The following is a 14503-nucleotide window of genomic DNA, read 5'->3' on the forward strand; positions in this document are numbered from 1 at the left end:
TCCTCAAAGTCCAGGGAACTGGGAGGAACATTTTCTGGCTGTGACAGTGATTGCAGAAAAACTGAACTCTGGGATGTTAGTGGCAGCGTTGTGATGGTGTCCAGTGCTCCATGTCAGTAACACAGCTGTTCGATTTTTCAACCAAGAACCTTGATTGAGGCAATCCCGTGTATTAAACTCCTCTGAGAGGCCAGAAATCTTGTCTAGTTCTTTCCTATCTGATGACTCCCCAGAGTTATACAGTCCTTAAAAGTAGTATATGCTCAGTTAATGACTGCTGATGGGCCAACTCTCAGCTGCCCCAGTCTCCACCTTCTCACTGGAAGTGACATGGTGGGGGTAGGGGTGGTGATCCACATTCTTCTTCGCAAAGAGGGCAGCAGTCTCGCCTCATTCCAAAAGCACAAAGAAGTAGGGAGACTCCTGGGGCCATCAGCTCAAAGATGTGAAGGCCAGTGAATACTATTTTATTTATTTATTTATTTATTTTCTGTACGCGGGCCTCTCATTGTTGTGGCCTCTCCCGTTGTGGAGCACAGGCTCCGGACGCGCAGGCTTAGCGGCCATGGCTCACGGGCCTAGCTGCTCCGTGGCATGTGGGATCTTCCCGGACCGGGGCACGAACCCATGTCCCCTGCATCTGCAGGCGGACTGTCAACCACTGCGCCACCAGGGAAGCCCCAGTGAATACTATTTTAAAAGTCACATTACATCCAACAGTGGAAAAGCTCTTTGAAATTTAAGAGTGAAAAGGTAGAAAAGTACTACTTAACTTTCACCGAAGAGTGTAAGGGAAAGAAAGGGAGTGATATATTCATTTGCACTTCTCTTAGGCATTTAAAACATTGTACTGACGATTGTGTGTACAGGCCTACAGTCTAGGACAACCTGAAAGCTCTCTGAGGGCAGAGACCATATCTCTGTCCCCTGTGTCTCTTCCACTGCCTCACCCAGCACTTTGAGTTGGCCAGACTCATGGTCCTAGTTCCATCGTGTTTTTCTCTTCCAGTGATCTCTTCCAAGGGGGCCAGATGTCCCTTGCTGAACTACATGTGACTTTCTTTTGTGTCAGTAAAAATGGAGGTTAGGTTGCCACAGCCCAGAGTTACTTGATAGTCTCATTGTTGAATCTATTTATAGCACAGGGCTTTCAGATGCCAATAAATTACCCGGCTGTTGATTCACATCTTCAATATAACTATTTTTATACACTGGTTATAATTTTTTTTTAATGGAAAGCGCTTTAAGTAGAAGCTGTATTGTATCACTGTGATTTTCCTGTAAGTAAAGTACTTTCCAATCAATCATTCTTGGAATAATGGAATAGTTCTCATTGATACAACATGATGGCTTTAACCTTTTACTGAAAATTATTTTTGTGCCAAAAGGGGTGATGATATAATTCATCTTTCTTCAGTAAAAATACCCACGTGGCTACTATTCATTGCCTTCTCACAATAATTGCCCCTTAAGGAAGAGCCGCTCTTAGAGAATGGATGTAGCATTCTGAAATTCCTGCTCTCCTGAGGGCCTGCACACTCCTGGGTCCTGAGGGGTTCTGGCCTGTGGGACCCGGGAGGCAGATGGATTAACAGTGAAGTGGAAGGAGCAAAACACACCCTATGGAATACCTGAGCCCTCTGGTGGGGGCCTGGGGGAGGGCGAGGCACCCTGCAGGGCTGGTGGCGTAGGGATGACACTCATCAGCAGCTGGTGAGAGGACCCCAAGGGGAGAATCTGAGAGGTGGGTGCTCCTAAGGACAGCACCTAGAGCTGGGGTGTGGGGTTGGGGGGAGGCAGTGTGGCCCTGGGGAGGCAGGCTGCTCATTTCCCTTCTCCCTTGCAGACCATCCTCTCTGTCTAGCTGCCCGCACTCCCTGCTCCCTCCCACTGCCCCTTGCCTGCCTGAGCCCTTGACTATGACCCTGGTCTGCTCTCTCACTGAACTTAGCAGCACATGTCCCAGTCTCTCAGGGGTCTGCTCTTTGACGAGAGAGGGGAGCACAGTGATAAACCTCTTGGAGCTGACAGGCAATGCCTGAAGTGGCTGCAGGTGCCACCCCAGCAGAGCATACCTACAAGTCCAGGTGGTCCGCAAGGGCTCTTCTGGCTGAGGTTCTGCTCAGGGTCATCCTCTCTGCTGGGCACTGTGTAGGTTATCGCCTTTGTTCCCTAAGAACCCTGTGGAGGTGGGTGTAGCTGGGGCTGCAGTGTCTGGTCATACAAGATGGCTCTGCACGAGGGTGCCCCGGTGACGGGGTGACTGTGGGTCTGCAGGCTGTGCTCAGCTCCCCAGGCTACACCTATTCAGAGAGGCGCCTTCTAATTTGCACAAAGTGCCATGGAGGTTGGCAGCAAGCCTGGGGGATCCTTATTTTAAAACTGAGGAAACTAGGATTTAAGGAGGTTAAGTAACTTGCCCAAGGTAAAACTAAATGTGGTAAATGGCAGTCAAGATTGTACCAAGGACATCTGTGTGGAAATCTAGCAGTAGAGCAGGTGGAGAAGCTATTTTGGGAGAGAGATTGGGCTTCGGGCTACTGCTCAATTTTTCCTATTTCCCCATGGGAAGGGCCTATGTTTTCTATAGCGATGAAGAATTACAGGGATGAGAGTGAAGACCGTGAATCTTTAATGATGTTCTTCTGTATGGGATCCCGTTTCCCTCTGTGTGCTTGGGGCAGGAGCAGAGAAGAGAATGGGGACCAGAGTTGCCCTGCGCAGGTGTGGGGGAAGAGGGAAGGTACAAAGGGAGTAAAGATTTCAGGAAAGAATAACCAGATGGGGCTTCCCTGGTGGTGTAGTGTATAAGACTTTGCCTGCCAATGCAGGGGACATGGGTTCGATCCCTGGTCCGGGAAGATCCCACATGCCGTGGAGCAACTAAGCCCGTGTGCCACAATTACTGAGCCTGTGCTCTAGAGCCCGCGAGCCACAACTACTGAGCCTGCGTGCCACAACTAGTGAGCCCGCGTGCCGCAACTACTGAGCCCACGTGCCACAACTACTGAGCCCACGTGCCTGGAGCCCGTGCACCGCAAAACGAAGAGCAGCCCCCACTCGCAGCAACTAGAGAAAGCCTGCACGCAGCAAAGACCCAACACAGCCAAAAAATTAAAAAAAAAATTTATATAAAAAAAAGAATAACCAGATGAATAACTGGAGAGTCTAACCCAGGTAAAGAAGGAAGAGAGGTCAGGAGGGGGTCAACAGGTCAGAAGGAAATGGAGGGAACTAAGGAAAGTGAGAAAACAAGTGTAGGAGAAGAGGTGAGAGAGCTGGTTGTGGTCAGAGTGGGATGTGAGGTTTATTCCCACAGGACTGAAGCTGTGCCAGGTATTAACCATTTCCTGGGGTTGTCATGGGAACGGGAGGCTGGAGTGGAGGTGAAGAGTCCCTGGAGGTGGGGGCATCTAGGAACTGTGAGTCTTGGTGATGGTTCATCCTCACGGTACTCAAGTCGTCCTGTGATAGTAGCATTGGGGGGAGGTGTGGAGAGAGAAATGGTTATGTAGATGCCAGGCTTAGATAAACAGAGAATGACCAGGAAAGGTAGTTGAGGCTTTATAACTGAATTGTATGAGCCATGAAGATGCAGGAATCTCTTCAGGAGGGTAGAGGAGGGATGGCTGGAAGCTGCAAGAATGTGCTTTGGTATCAGGAGCCGCTTTCACCTATAAGGGCTGTATGGGGAGGTGAGGAAGAGCTTACTTATGAGGAACAGGACAACCATAAGGTTTAGAGGGGAGAGAAGCACAGAGCAGTAAGGCACCCTCCTGGGCCCCCGTGTCTGTCTGACCCTCCTTCTTTGTCTCTGCCATGGTCTGTCTTCCTTCTCCCCCACCATCCACATTGGTATTCCCTCAGGTTCTGTCCTTCACCCACTGCCCTTCTCATTTCCCCTAATTTCCTGGGTGTGTCAAATACTGTGCTGTTATGGTTTTGACTGCTATGAATATGAGGAGTCCTAAGTCATTATCTTTAGCCCACACTCTCCTCTGTCTTGGGGTTCATGTATCTTAACTACCTGTGAGTCAGCTCGACCAGCCGCAGGTCTCTTGCAGGCAGTTCTAACTCAACATACCCGAATCGAACTGATAACTCTGGCTGAACATGGGCCTCTTCTTATCTTTTCATTTTGTGGCAACTCCACCCTGAAAATCTGGGGGGTCTTCTGGATAATCACCAGTTGCCAAGTGTAAATTCTAAATATTTTGCTAACCTGTCCTCTCATTTCATCCCTACCCCATTGCCCTACTTCATGCTCACATCACCTCTAAAGGACCACATTAACTTCCTAACTAGTCTCTCTGTCCGCAGTCTGGCCCCTTCCACTCCATCCTCCATACTGCTGTAAATCAGGCCACCTTACTTCCATGCCCAAAGCCCTTTGATCATTTCTCATCTTTCTTAGGATAATATTTCAGCTCCTTAGCATGGCACATGAGGCGCTCCCGCCCACCTACCCAGTTTCATCTCTTACTTTTTCCTACTCACACATTGTAACCACGGGTCTTCATTCATTGAGATATCTCCCCTTGAACTCATCCTTAGACTAACTCCTACTCCTCTCCTAAGACTCAACTCAGTTATTAACTTAGTCATCATATATTTGCTGACTGGCATCATATTCAAAGCACTGTGTTTTCCCTGATCCCACGAGTCTGGGTTAGGTACCCTCCTAGATGCCCCTGCACTCCTCTGTGGTCTTCATCACGTCCACACCCTCAGACTAGTGCAAGCCCAGGCTCGCCGCTGAAATACAGCCTGACTGAATCCAGGACTATCAGGAGGCTGGGTGCTGAGCGATCAGGTGAGAAGCACAGGTGTCCCAAGAATGCCCTGTAGGAGGGATGATAGTGAGACAGACTTGTGAAAGTCCTAGTTTGCCAAATTCCAGTTGATAGAAAAGTGGGTGAATTGTAAGGCATGATGGGTATTAATTGTGGCTGGGGAAAAAAAAAAACAACAAACGCCATGTGGTGAAAATCCCCAAGGTAAGAACTTGTCAGGCGCCTACAACAGAAACCCAGATGATTTTGCAAGAATGATGTCATCGTGAGGCTTCATTTGTTAGGAATCCGTACCCACGCTGGATGATTCATCACCCAAACTGCCAAGGGACCCTAACAGTTAAAGTCCTTGCATTCCTCCCTGATTTGTTAACACATTCCATCTGACAAGTAGATACCACTTTCCTTTCTTTTCAAAACCTCTCCCTACACAAAGCTGTTCAAAGCCTACACTGTGGACCTGAATTCCTCAGCCAGGCTCGTGGTTTTAGAGGCCAGGGAAAAGGCAAATGGGATGAATGAAGTATGACTAAATCCTAAGTCAATGTGCTATTTCTTCTTCATAAAAAAGAATGTTGCAAGGGGCTCAGGAAAGGGACAGCGATCAGTGTAAACCCACCAGGCTCCCTGCTACCTGCCACCCCCATGCAGGCAGGGCCGCTGACGTGGCTTGCCCTCAGGCTAACTTGGTGGCAATTTCTGCTTTGCTCCTGCTTCCAAGTTCTAAGAATGGGGCTTCTGCCTCTTTCCCGTTTGCAGGAGGTTGAGGCATGAACACCTGGTGGGGCCTGGGAGAGGGAAAGTCATTCTTTGTCCTTAAAGGGCTAATCACAGACGGGCCGGAGACATGGATCTTGGGGAAGAAGCACCGAGGGAACACACACCTGGAATTAAATCCCACCTTCTTCCGTTTTAACTGTGTCATCTTTTGAGAATGGTAAACTACAGTGAAGCCCCTCTGTACACAGCTGGGAAAAATGTTTTTCTCAAGTGGGAACATGTTTTCTCCCCTGGGACAATGCAGTAAGTGGTGTGGAGTTAAACAGGCCTGACTTTAAGCCCTGATTTCACCACTTAGGCAAGTGACTCAGCCTCTTGTGTGACCTCTCGTGACTATTTATCTGTAATATGGGAACCTACCTCATAGGGGGTAAATACTGAATTGGATAATGTATGTGAAAAGGCCTAGCACAGTGCCTGGAGCAGAGCAGGTGTTCAGCAAAGGTGGGGGAGACTTGATGGTACCATCTTAGAGGCCCCTTAACTTGCTAACTTTTTTGGAAATAAAAGCCCATGATCTAAGTCAGAGGGTTCTAAGGAACAAAGAGGGTCATGATCCTGCGGATCCCAGGGCCAGGGGTTTACGCTGTGCCTGGCTTCATGTTCCCATCTCCAAGTAGAAGAGGGCATTAGGAATGCTCTCATAGTCTGGAAAGGCAGAGGAGGCAGAAGTATGTCCTGTAGCTCTTAATTACAAGGAAGCCAGGTTCTAGAGAGTTCTAGCAGTGGCCATCTGTATGTGCTGGGGGTCTCTGAAATCCATTTCTCTGTGAGGGCAGGGGAGATACTTTCTGAGAACTTTAAAGAGTTTGTGAGCAGGGTATTAAAGAAATGTGAAATGAAGAGTATAAAAGTCAGTGCAAGACTGGGGAACCTGATAAATCTCACGCTTTCGTTTGGGTGAGGGAACAGAGAGAGAACAGTGAGTGAGGGTTTGGGGAGAGGCCTAGAGCTGGGAAGGGCTGGAGGACAGCATGGGAAGGAAGTGACCTGCTGGGGGGAAAGCTGTGCCTCTACCTGTGCTGCTGCTTTGATGGAGGACCCTGCTTTCCATCACAGTCAGCCAGCCACTGGGCAGAGGGCTCCTGCCAGGGAGAGAGGTGGTGGCAGAGCCCGGAGGATGGCAGGCAGGCTGAACAGATGGTGCGGGGACAATGTGACTTGAGAGGACACTCCTCTAGCCATGCTGGAACCTGGAGTCAGGGCTTCTCATGGTTAGTGATGGGCATGGGCCACCCTGTCCACCTTCTCCGTGTGACTGACCTCACCGCTCACTCCAAATGTGAGGAGAAAGAGAAAGGCCCGGCCTAGAGCCTTCATTCCATCCAGGGCATGCATTCTCGGGGCTGAAAATTCATTCTTGTGTGTGGGGGAGTGCCGCAGTATGTAAACAGATACACACACACACACACACACACACACACACACACACAGAATATGAATGAATATCTGTGGTATTACATTTCATGGAAGAAGAGGACAATTAGGAAAAAAATCTCTTAAAAGGCTCCTTGAGGTGGGTGGGTGGGTGGTGATTAATGAAAAAACGGTGTTTGAGAAACGCCACCAAAGTAGGGCCTCTTGCCGCAAAGAACCGCCAGTGGCCCAGTCAGGGTCTTCCGGTGCATTAAGAAGCCCTAACCAGCAGCCTCCAAACTGCAAGGCTCGCTAGGCAGGTGTTGGTAGCTCCGTGCCTTCTTTCCACTGAGCCAGAAATTCCTACATCTCCCAGCCAGTTCCCTTCCTGTTTACGTCAATCTACAGTCTCCATGGCCACCAGTGAGCCGTAGGCAAGCCCCAAGCCCTGGAGCCAGGACTTTAACCAGGAGCTTAGAGCTAGCCTGGCCTGGCCTATCTTAACGAGGCAGGAAAGGGCAAAGGTTCTCTCCTGGGCAGACAAAACTGAGTAGTCCGCCTGATAAACATACCACGAGATACGAAGCTGCTTATACAAGAGCCCCATTTCACAGCTTAAATCTGAATATTTCTATCTTCTCTTATCAGCGCATATTCACATCATAAGGATGAGATCATATCCTTTCCAACTTCAACCTTCCAGCCTTCCCTAACCAGATCAGTTTAGGGCAACACGATGGACAGTGAGAATCCAGTTTTCTTATCATTATTGTGTAAGTGCTGCTGATTTTTATTCTAAATAAATCTGTAGGGAACATAGACTACTCGTTATGTCATAAATGTCCATGACTTTGGCTTCAACTATTAGCCACCTTAATTTATTACATTTTAATTTCAATTATTTGGCTGAGATAGTCTGCTTTTAAAATACTCTGACTAAAAGAAAGCAAATATTTTCTGCCTTAATATATTTCAAATGATCACTTATTTCTTATCGATCCGAAACCACATGTAACAAAGTTTTGATGTGATTTTTGTCTTTTAAACAGCCATAATGTTTTCCTTGGCTCTACAGTTTATTAGCAATTTGACTTTTTAAAAAAACAGCTTGATTGAGATATAATTCATATGCCAAATAATCCGCCCATTTAAAGTATACAGTTCAGTGTTCTTTAGTATATTCACAGGGTTGAGCAACCATCACCACAGTCCAATTTTAGGAAATTTCATCCCCCCTAAAAGAAACCTCGGACCCATTAACAGTTACTCCTCATTCCTCCCCACTCCCCCCAGGCCTAGGAACCACTAATCTACTTTCTGTCTCTACAGATTTGTTAAATAGGCACACATTTTGAGCAAAATCATTTCCTATTCTAATTCCATAATTAACCAACAGCTTATTTTCCCATAATTAACCAATAATTTAATCATAATTAACCAATTAGATTCTTATTGAATCTCTTGATTTTAGCTGCCACTTTGTGTGAAAAGTGAAGTTGATGTTGGCCTAGTGGGAACTGTTTTCTGTGTTACTAAAACTGCATTCCCAATAAGCACTAAGGCACAGATTTAGCTTCCTTCCTGCCCAGATATGTTCACTCAACAGTCTGTAAAGCTTTAAAGTTAAGTTACAAATGCACCAGGAGCTTGGTGTTTAAAGAATTCCTATGGTGAAGTTGTTTGTAAAGCCTAACCTCTGAGGGAAAATCCACCCACATTCTTCTCAAGCACAGACACATTAACTGGTCTGTTTTAAAATCTCAGTTTCTATAGATTTGGTTTGCTCGAGGGATTTTCTTTTTGGGCCTCTCTGCAATGACTAGTATGTGGCAATGAACACTCGCTTCCTTGCTGAAGGTCGTGACTCCCTTGCACAGGGCTGAAATGGGTTTCAGTACAGACCCTTTCACTGCTAGTGTGTGACAAGTTCTGGGCACGAGAGTACAGTGCCCACATACACAGTACATCCTTACTCACCATCACTAAGCTTTCCATAGAAAATAGCATGTCTGAAAATGAATACATCTTCCTAGCCCCTTGTAGCCACCATTCAGGCAATGGTTTTCCTCTCTTAGCACCAAATAAATTGGTGGGCTGAAATGGCAGAATCTTAGACACATCCACTAAGGTGATGAATCGGTCATTATAGAGACAAAAAGGTGGATCTGGCCAAAGGAATGATAAATACAGGCCTTTCTCCAACTCTCTGCCCTGACATAATGCTCAGACTACCAGAATCCTGTCTGCAGAATGACATGACTTTCACTTTTCACATTTTTTAGTACTTTCTAGTTCACAGAGCATATCTGTAGATGTGACTCACTTTGAATCTCATTACAATTCTGTGAGGTAGGTAAGGGTGGGTCTTTCATTTTCCAGATGAGAAACCAAGTGTAAGAACTTGCTCAAGGTCAAATGGCTAGGTGGCAGAACCGGGATGTCTCAGTGGAAGGCCAGTCTCTCTTAAAGCGGTCCCCCGGAGAGGCCATACATGTACTCCAACTTTGCTCAAAAACTTCTGGAAACTTGTTCTTCGGAATGCCTTAAAAATCAGTAGCACATCTTTGAATATCCTCAATGAAGGCAATATTTCATCTTCTAAGTCAGTGGTTCTCAAACTAGATTGTACCTCAGAATTGCCTGGAGGGCTTGTTAAAAAATGCACATTGCTGGGCTCCACTCCCAAAGTTTCTGATCCATTAAATCTGGGGTGGGGCCCAGGATTTGTGTTTCTAAAGAGTTCCCAGGTGATCTTGATGTTCCTGGTCCCTGGCCACACTTTGAGAACCACTATCCTAAGAAATTTATTTCTGGAAAGAGTGAATCATTTAAAACCATCTAGTGATTAAGGTGGGGAGATCAAGCTAGGAAATTCCACCAGTGGCCAAAACAATGGGTGACTATCAAGAACAACACTGGCTTTGAGGGAAATCTGCATAAAGGGCTCCAAAAAGGTTCTGAATAATGGCAGTTGATCAGACTAATCCCTTTGGATGCATGCTCAAGAATGCTTTTCCTGAGTGTTTCGGAACACCTTGTGCAGTCGTACATGTGTGAGATGTTCATTATCAACCTTTTGTTTTCCAGCCTTAGAAAAACAAAAGAAACCATGTAGGTGACATCCACATTACAGAGAATCAATACTAAGGAAGGATTAATAGCTATTTACAGCAGCTGAACTAGTCAGACTGGTAGAGTGGGGTCCTTTCTATGCGGCAAACATGATGGGTGTGGAAGATGAGGGGAAAATTTTGACTCTTCCTACCCTGACTTTTCTGTTGAGAATAGAATGGAAAAAGTGAAGAGATCTAATTTTGGATGCCAAAGATAAACATGCAACATTTTATGGGGAAAAAAATTCTAGCAGAAAAGAAAAATGAACTACATTAGGTACTTAAGCTGGGAGTCAATCCTTCATGTCACAGTAGGGAAAAAAGAGGTGGAGAAATGCCTAAATATTGGTTCTAATTTTATTTTCAATTTTACATTACATTAAACTCTCCGTGTACTCCTTTAATTTATAGCAACTGCTGACACAAATTGGTGTGCCTTCTCTTCTTTGACATCACTATTTCTCTTGAATTATGCATTTCCATCTGGAATGAGGTTTATGGGGCCAAAGCCTTCTTTCATTTAGATGGATGAAAACAGAGAGGGATCAATGGGGAGTTGAGTGCAAAGTCAAAGTAAGGTTGGGAGATATATGTTCAAGGCAGCATATTACTGCCCCAAAAGATTGTAAGGGGTATTAAAAAATGACTCTGGTCTTCCAATTTTCAACATATTGATTAAAATTCAACTACTAAAGAACAAGAAAAACTCTACCAACCTTCATCCCAGAACTGGTAGATTTTTTATTTATTGGTACCCTACTAGTATTTAATAACAATTTGCAAGAGTACAGTGATCATAATAACTGCATCACCTTGATTTGATCTAAAATTGAATCAAAGGCAAAAGAAGTTGCCAGCCTGATGGCACGTTTCACCTATCCTGGCCTCGCCACCTGAATGTACATGGTTGAGGTGTTCTACCTCAGAGCTTAGCACCATGAACTGGTCTGGCTCCATTATTGGTGACAAATTCCTGGTCTAAGTCAGCCAGTGGTCCATACTGACAGGTCATTTGCTGGCTCCATCTGGGGCCCAACTCAGTGTCTCAGAGTCCATTCTCAGCTTCTGGTTTTTGACGGGTTCTGGGTTGGCCAGTCACACCAGTATTGAAATGGACATTCTGATGAAGCTGTTTTGAGCTAGTTTTATCCTATAAGCAATCCTCAGCCATTTCTGAAAACCCTCCATTTTTAATCTTTACCCATCACCCACTCCATCCCAAGAGTGGGAATTGGGAGTATACTGTGAAAGTCTTTGCTCTATACATTGCTTGATAGTTTAGAAAAGAGAATTTTATGTTTTAGTGATAATAATTTCATGTGAAAAATGTTCCTGAGTCAATATGGCCTCATGAAAGCAGCAGATCATGTTCTCTGGCTGAAAATGGCGATGCCCAGTAGCTATGTCATGATGTCACTTCCTCTCCAGCAGAGCCCTAGTTTGACAGTGGCCAGCCAGCCTGAAGAACCTGTGAGGGTCTATTGTCGGCCCTGCTCTAGCAACCTGGGAGTGGGTGGGCCAGGAGCCCAGGAGCCCAGCGGGCTGCCTCGGTGCCTCTTCAGGGGCAGGGCCGGCATGCGCTCAGCACGCTAGCCACACAGAATGGCCTGTGGAGACTTAAGACTGGTTAAAAACCCCATTCTGCCCAAAATGTCTGTGGTGTATTAATTTATTCTATAATTTAAAGAATTCCATTATTAATGAAAGAGAAGTAGAATCCTGAGTATGAGCTAAAACTGGAATAAAAAAGGCCCATTCTTCAGGCGCTATTAATGGAAGCTTTGTATATAAATAACTTTATATATTGGTGAATAAATGGCACTTAAAACTAAAATGTCTGTTAGTGATTCACTGGGTTCTAAAGACTGCCCTTGCCTTCTGTGGTCAGCGATCTTTTTTCTTTGTGACTCCACTATTCTAGACAGAAAACAGTTAATCCAATATGATTTATTATCTCACGAAGATTCCACTAAAACATTTTCTGCCAAATGTTCATCTTCTAACAGCTGCTTTTTTATTTCAGTGAGAGGTACTTGAAATAAGATCATTGTTCTCTGTGAAAACTGCATGCTAAATAATACAGAGCTACCAGATTATTAAACAGCAAAGGCATCTGATAATATTAGCACCAACCACAGGTCCCACTTCTGCTGATGCACAACATTTTGAGTAATCAGTCATTGCACAATATTATATTTATATCCTTTTTGCTTGAGCTGTTAGGCCACAAAATCAGCAGGCAGTTGCTGTTATAAAAGGGTTCTCTAGGTTATTTATAATGTTTCTGCTTCCTTACAGTTGCTGCTTCACTCTTGGGTCTTGGGCCAGGTCTACACTGTGAAGACGAAGGAAGGAACTGAGCAATTGTTCTGCTAATCTAACTGCTGAAAGCTGGTGGGGATGATTCACAGCACACTGTGTGTGCCTTGGCTGGAATACCTGGTATTTTTGTCTACACAACCCAAATTCATCACATACTGGCTGATTTGTCATTTCATCAGGGGGAGAGTGTGTAGTTTCGTGAAGGCTGTGTCTCTATCAGGAGTAAGCTAGTGTCTAGGGCACAGGTGGTAGGGCGAGATATCTGAACTAGCGCTATGTTGCAAAAGAGTTTCCTTCAAATGTTATTTACTTTACATGAGGGATAAGTTTCTGCTCCAGATGTTTCTCTGTTGCATAGATCAGTGCTTCCCCCAAATGGTGGCAGGCAGCCCGGCATGCCCAATAGAAGGGCACATAGGAATCATGAGGGTATTTCATTTCATTTTCTTTTTTGTAAATTACACAGGCATCTTCCTGTTCCACCTGCAGAGAATAACTGATGATGTGAACTGTTTCTAATGGGAGTAGGTCTTAGCTCTTAGGTGAGTCAGGGCTCAAAAAGATGCTGAAAACCATGGAGACTGATAGAATGAGCTATTTGTTTTGACTATGAAATAAGCATCTAACTTAGGCTCCCCTGCCAATTTTTTAAAAAAGGAAATGGACTGCCATTATGTCCTGAATTCTTTTATTTTGGTGGGGGTGGGGTGGGGTGTCTTCTGAATTCTTAAGAATTCTTAAAGCCACTTCTCCACATCCCTGTTGCCACGTTCCCAGTCCAGGCTGCCATAATCTCTCAGATTAATGTAACATCTTTTTTTTTTTTAACATCTTTATTGGAGTATAATTGCTTTACAATGGTGTGTTAGTTTCTGCTGTATAACAAAGTGAATCAGTTATACATATGTCCCCATATCCCCTCCCTCTTGCGTCTCCCTATCCCACCCCTCTAGGTGGTCACAGAACACGGAGCTGATCTCCCTGTGCTATGTGGCTGCTTCCCACTAGCTATCTGTTTCAATGTAACAGTCTCTGGATGGTTCTTCCTGCCTCCAGTATTATGATCTCCAATTTATTCTTCACACAGCAGCCATGTTAATCTTTTATAAAGTATAGATCTGATCAAATCTGTCCCTTGCTTAACCTCTTATCAGTGGCTCCCCACTGCCCGCAGGAGAAAGTGCAAATTCCCAGGAGTGGCAAACGAAGCCCTTCATGACCCATCCCTGTTCCAGCTGTACCTCATCCTTTCCCACTCTTCCCGTACTCTAAGCTCTTTCCAATCAGAACTAATTGAAAAGGCACAAACATGACCTGCTGTCTTGCCTCTGGCCTTTTCATGAGCTCCTGCCTCTGCCTCGGTTACTCTTCACTAAGGGGAAGACAGCCTTCAGCTCATCTCCTTCCCTGGCCCTCGAAGCAGGTCCGCTGGGCTCCTCGGGCCAGGTGGACCCCTCAGCTGCTCCTCGGGAGCATCCCTGTCACGGCACTTCTCATTCTGTGTGGGCTACATACCCTTCTAGACGGAAGCTCTTTGGGGCCAGGGTCTGTCTTATCACGCCAGCATGTCCCTACCACGCAGAAAATTCAGGTCAAGTGTGAAGAAATGAGTGCACAGTGGGGTGCCCCTCACCCCTTTTGCCATAATTTTCCACAGGAGTCTTTTCCATTTCTTAAAGAACTGTTTTCAGTTCTAGAGGGCACTTTTGCTTCATCAGCCCTGGAACTACAAGAATAAAGTGCCAGGCAGCCCCAGGATCCTGACTATGAAGAAGCCCTATTTAGGCTTCTCTCTCTAGTAGTTTTTTTTAAAAAAAATACATTTATACATTTATTTATTTTTGGCTGCATTGGGTCTTCATTGCTGTGTGCGGGCTTTCTCTGGTTGCAGCGAGTGGGAGCTACTCTTTGTTGTAGTGCACAGGCTTCTCATTGTGGTGGCTTCTCTTGTTGCAGAGCACAGGCTCTTAGGTGCGCGGGTGTCAGTAGTTGTGGCACACGGGCTCAGTAGTTGCGGCACGCGGGCTCAGTAGTTCTGGCTCACGGGCTCAGTAGTTGCGGCTCATGGGCTCTAGAGCACAGACTCAGTAGTTGTGGTGCATGGGCTTAGTTGCTCCACAGCATGTGGGATCTTCCCAG

At 45.8% G+C, this 14503-nt stretch overlaps 2 protein-coding genes across 5 annotated transcripts in view; one reads left to right on the plus strand and one right to left on the minus strand.

Moving 5' to 3' along the window:
• MRPL33 (mitochondrial ribosomal protein L33) overlaps nt 1-14503 on the plus strand; it is a 33145-nt gene that overhangs the window by 14567 nt on the left and 4075 nt on the right. Inside the window, exon 5 of one of the 2 annotated variants that reach the window (XR_014326640.1) lies at nt 12341-12484. Coding sequence is in view for 1 of the 2 variants with exons in the window: in XM_082851637.1 (XP_082707763.1) it covers nt 12341-12383 (43 nt within the window). In the remaining variant the exon portion in view is untranslated. Of the gene's footprint in view, nt 1-12340; nt 13436-14503 lie in introns of those variants that run through there. The other variant, XM_082851637.1, reaches the window with a different exon arrangement.
• Nucleotides 1-14503, minus strand: part of RBKS (ribokinase) — a gene marked incomplete at its 5' end in the record, with an annotated part of 74027 nt that overhangs the window by 4028 nt on the left and 55496 nt on the right. Inside the window, one exon of one of the 3 annotated variants that reach the window (XM_082851635.1) lies at nt 2949-3465. The exons of the other annotated variants lie outside the window; for them this stretch is intronic. Coding sequence (XP_082707761.1) covers nt 3340-3465 — 126 coding nt within the window. The 3' untranslated portion in view covers nt 2949-3339. Of the gene's footprint in view, nt 1-2948; nt 3466-14503 lie in introns of those variants that run through there. 3 annotated transcript variants of the gene reach the window in all.

This window comes from Leucopleurus acutus (assembly GCF_964270905.1).
Source record: "Leucopleurus acutus genome assembly, chromosome: 12".
NCBI lineage: Eukaryota > Metazoa > Chordata > Mammalia > Artiodactyla > Delphinidae > Leucopleurus > Leucopleurus acutus.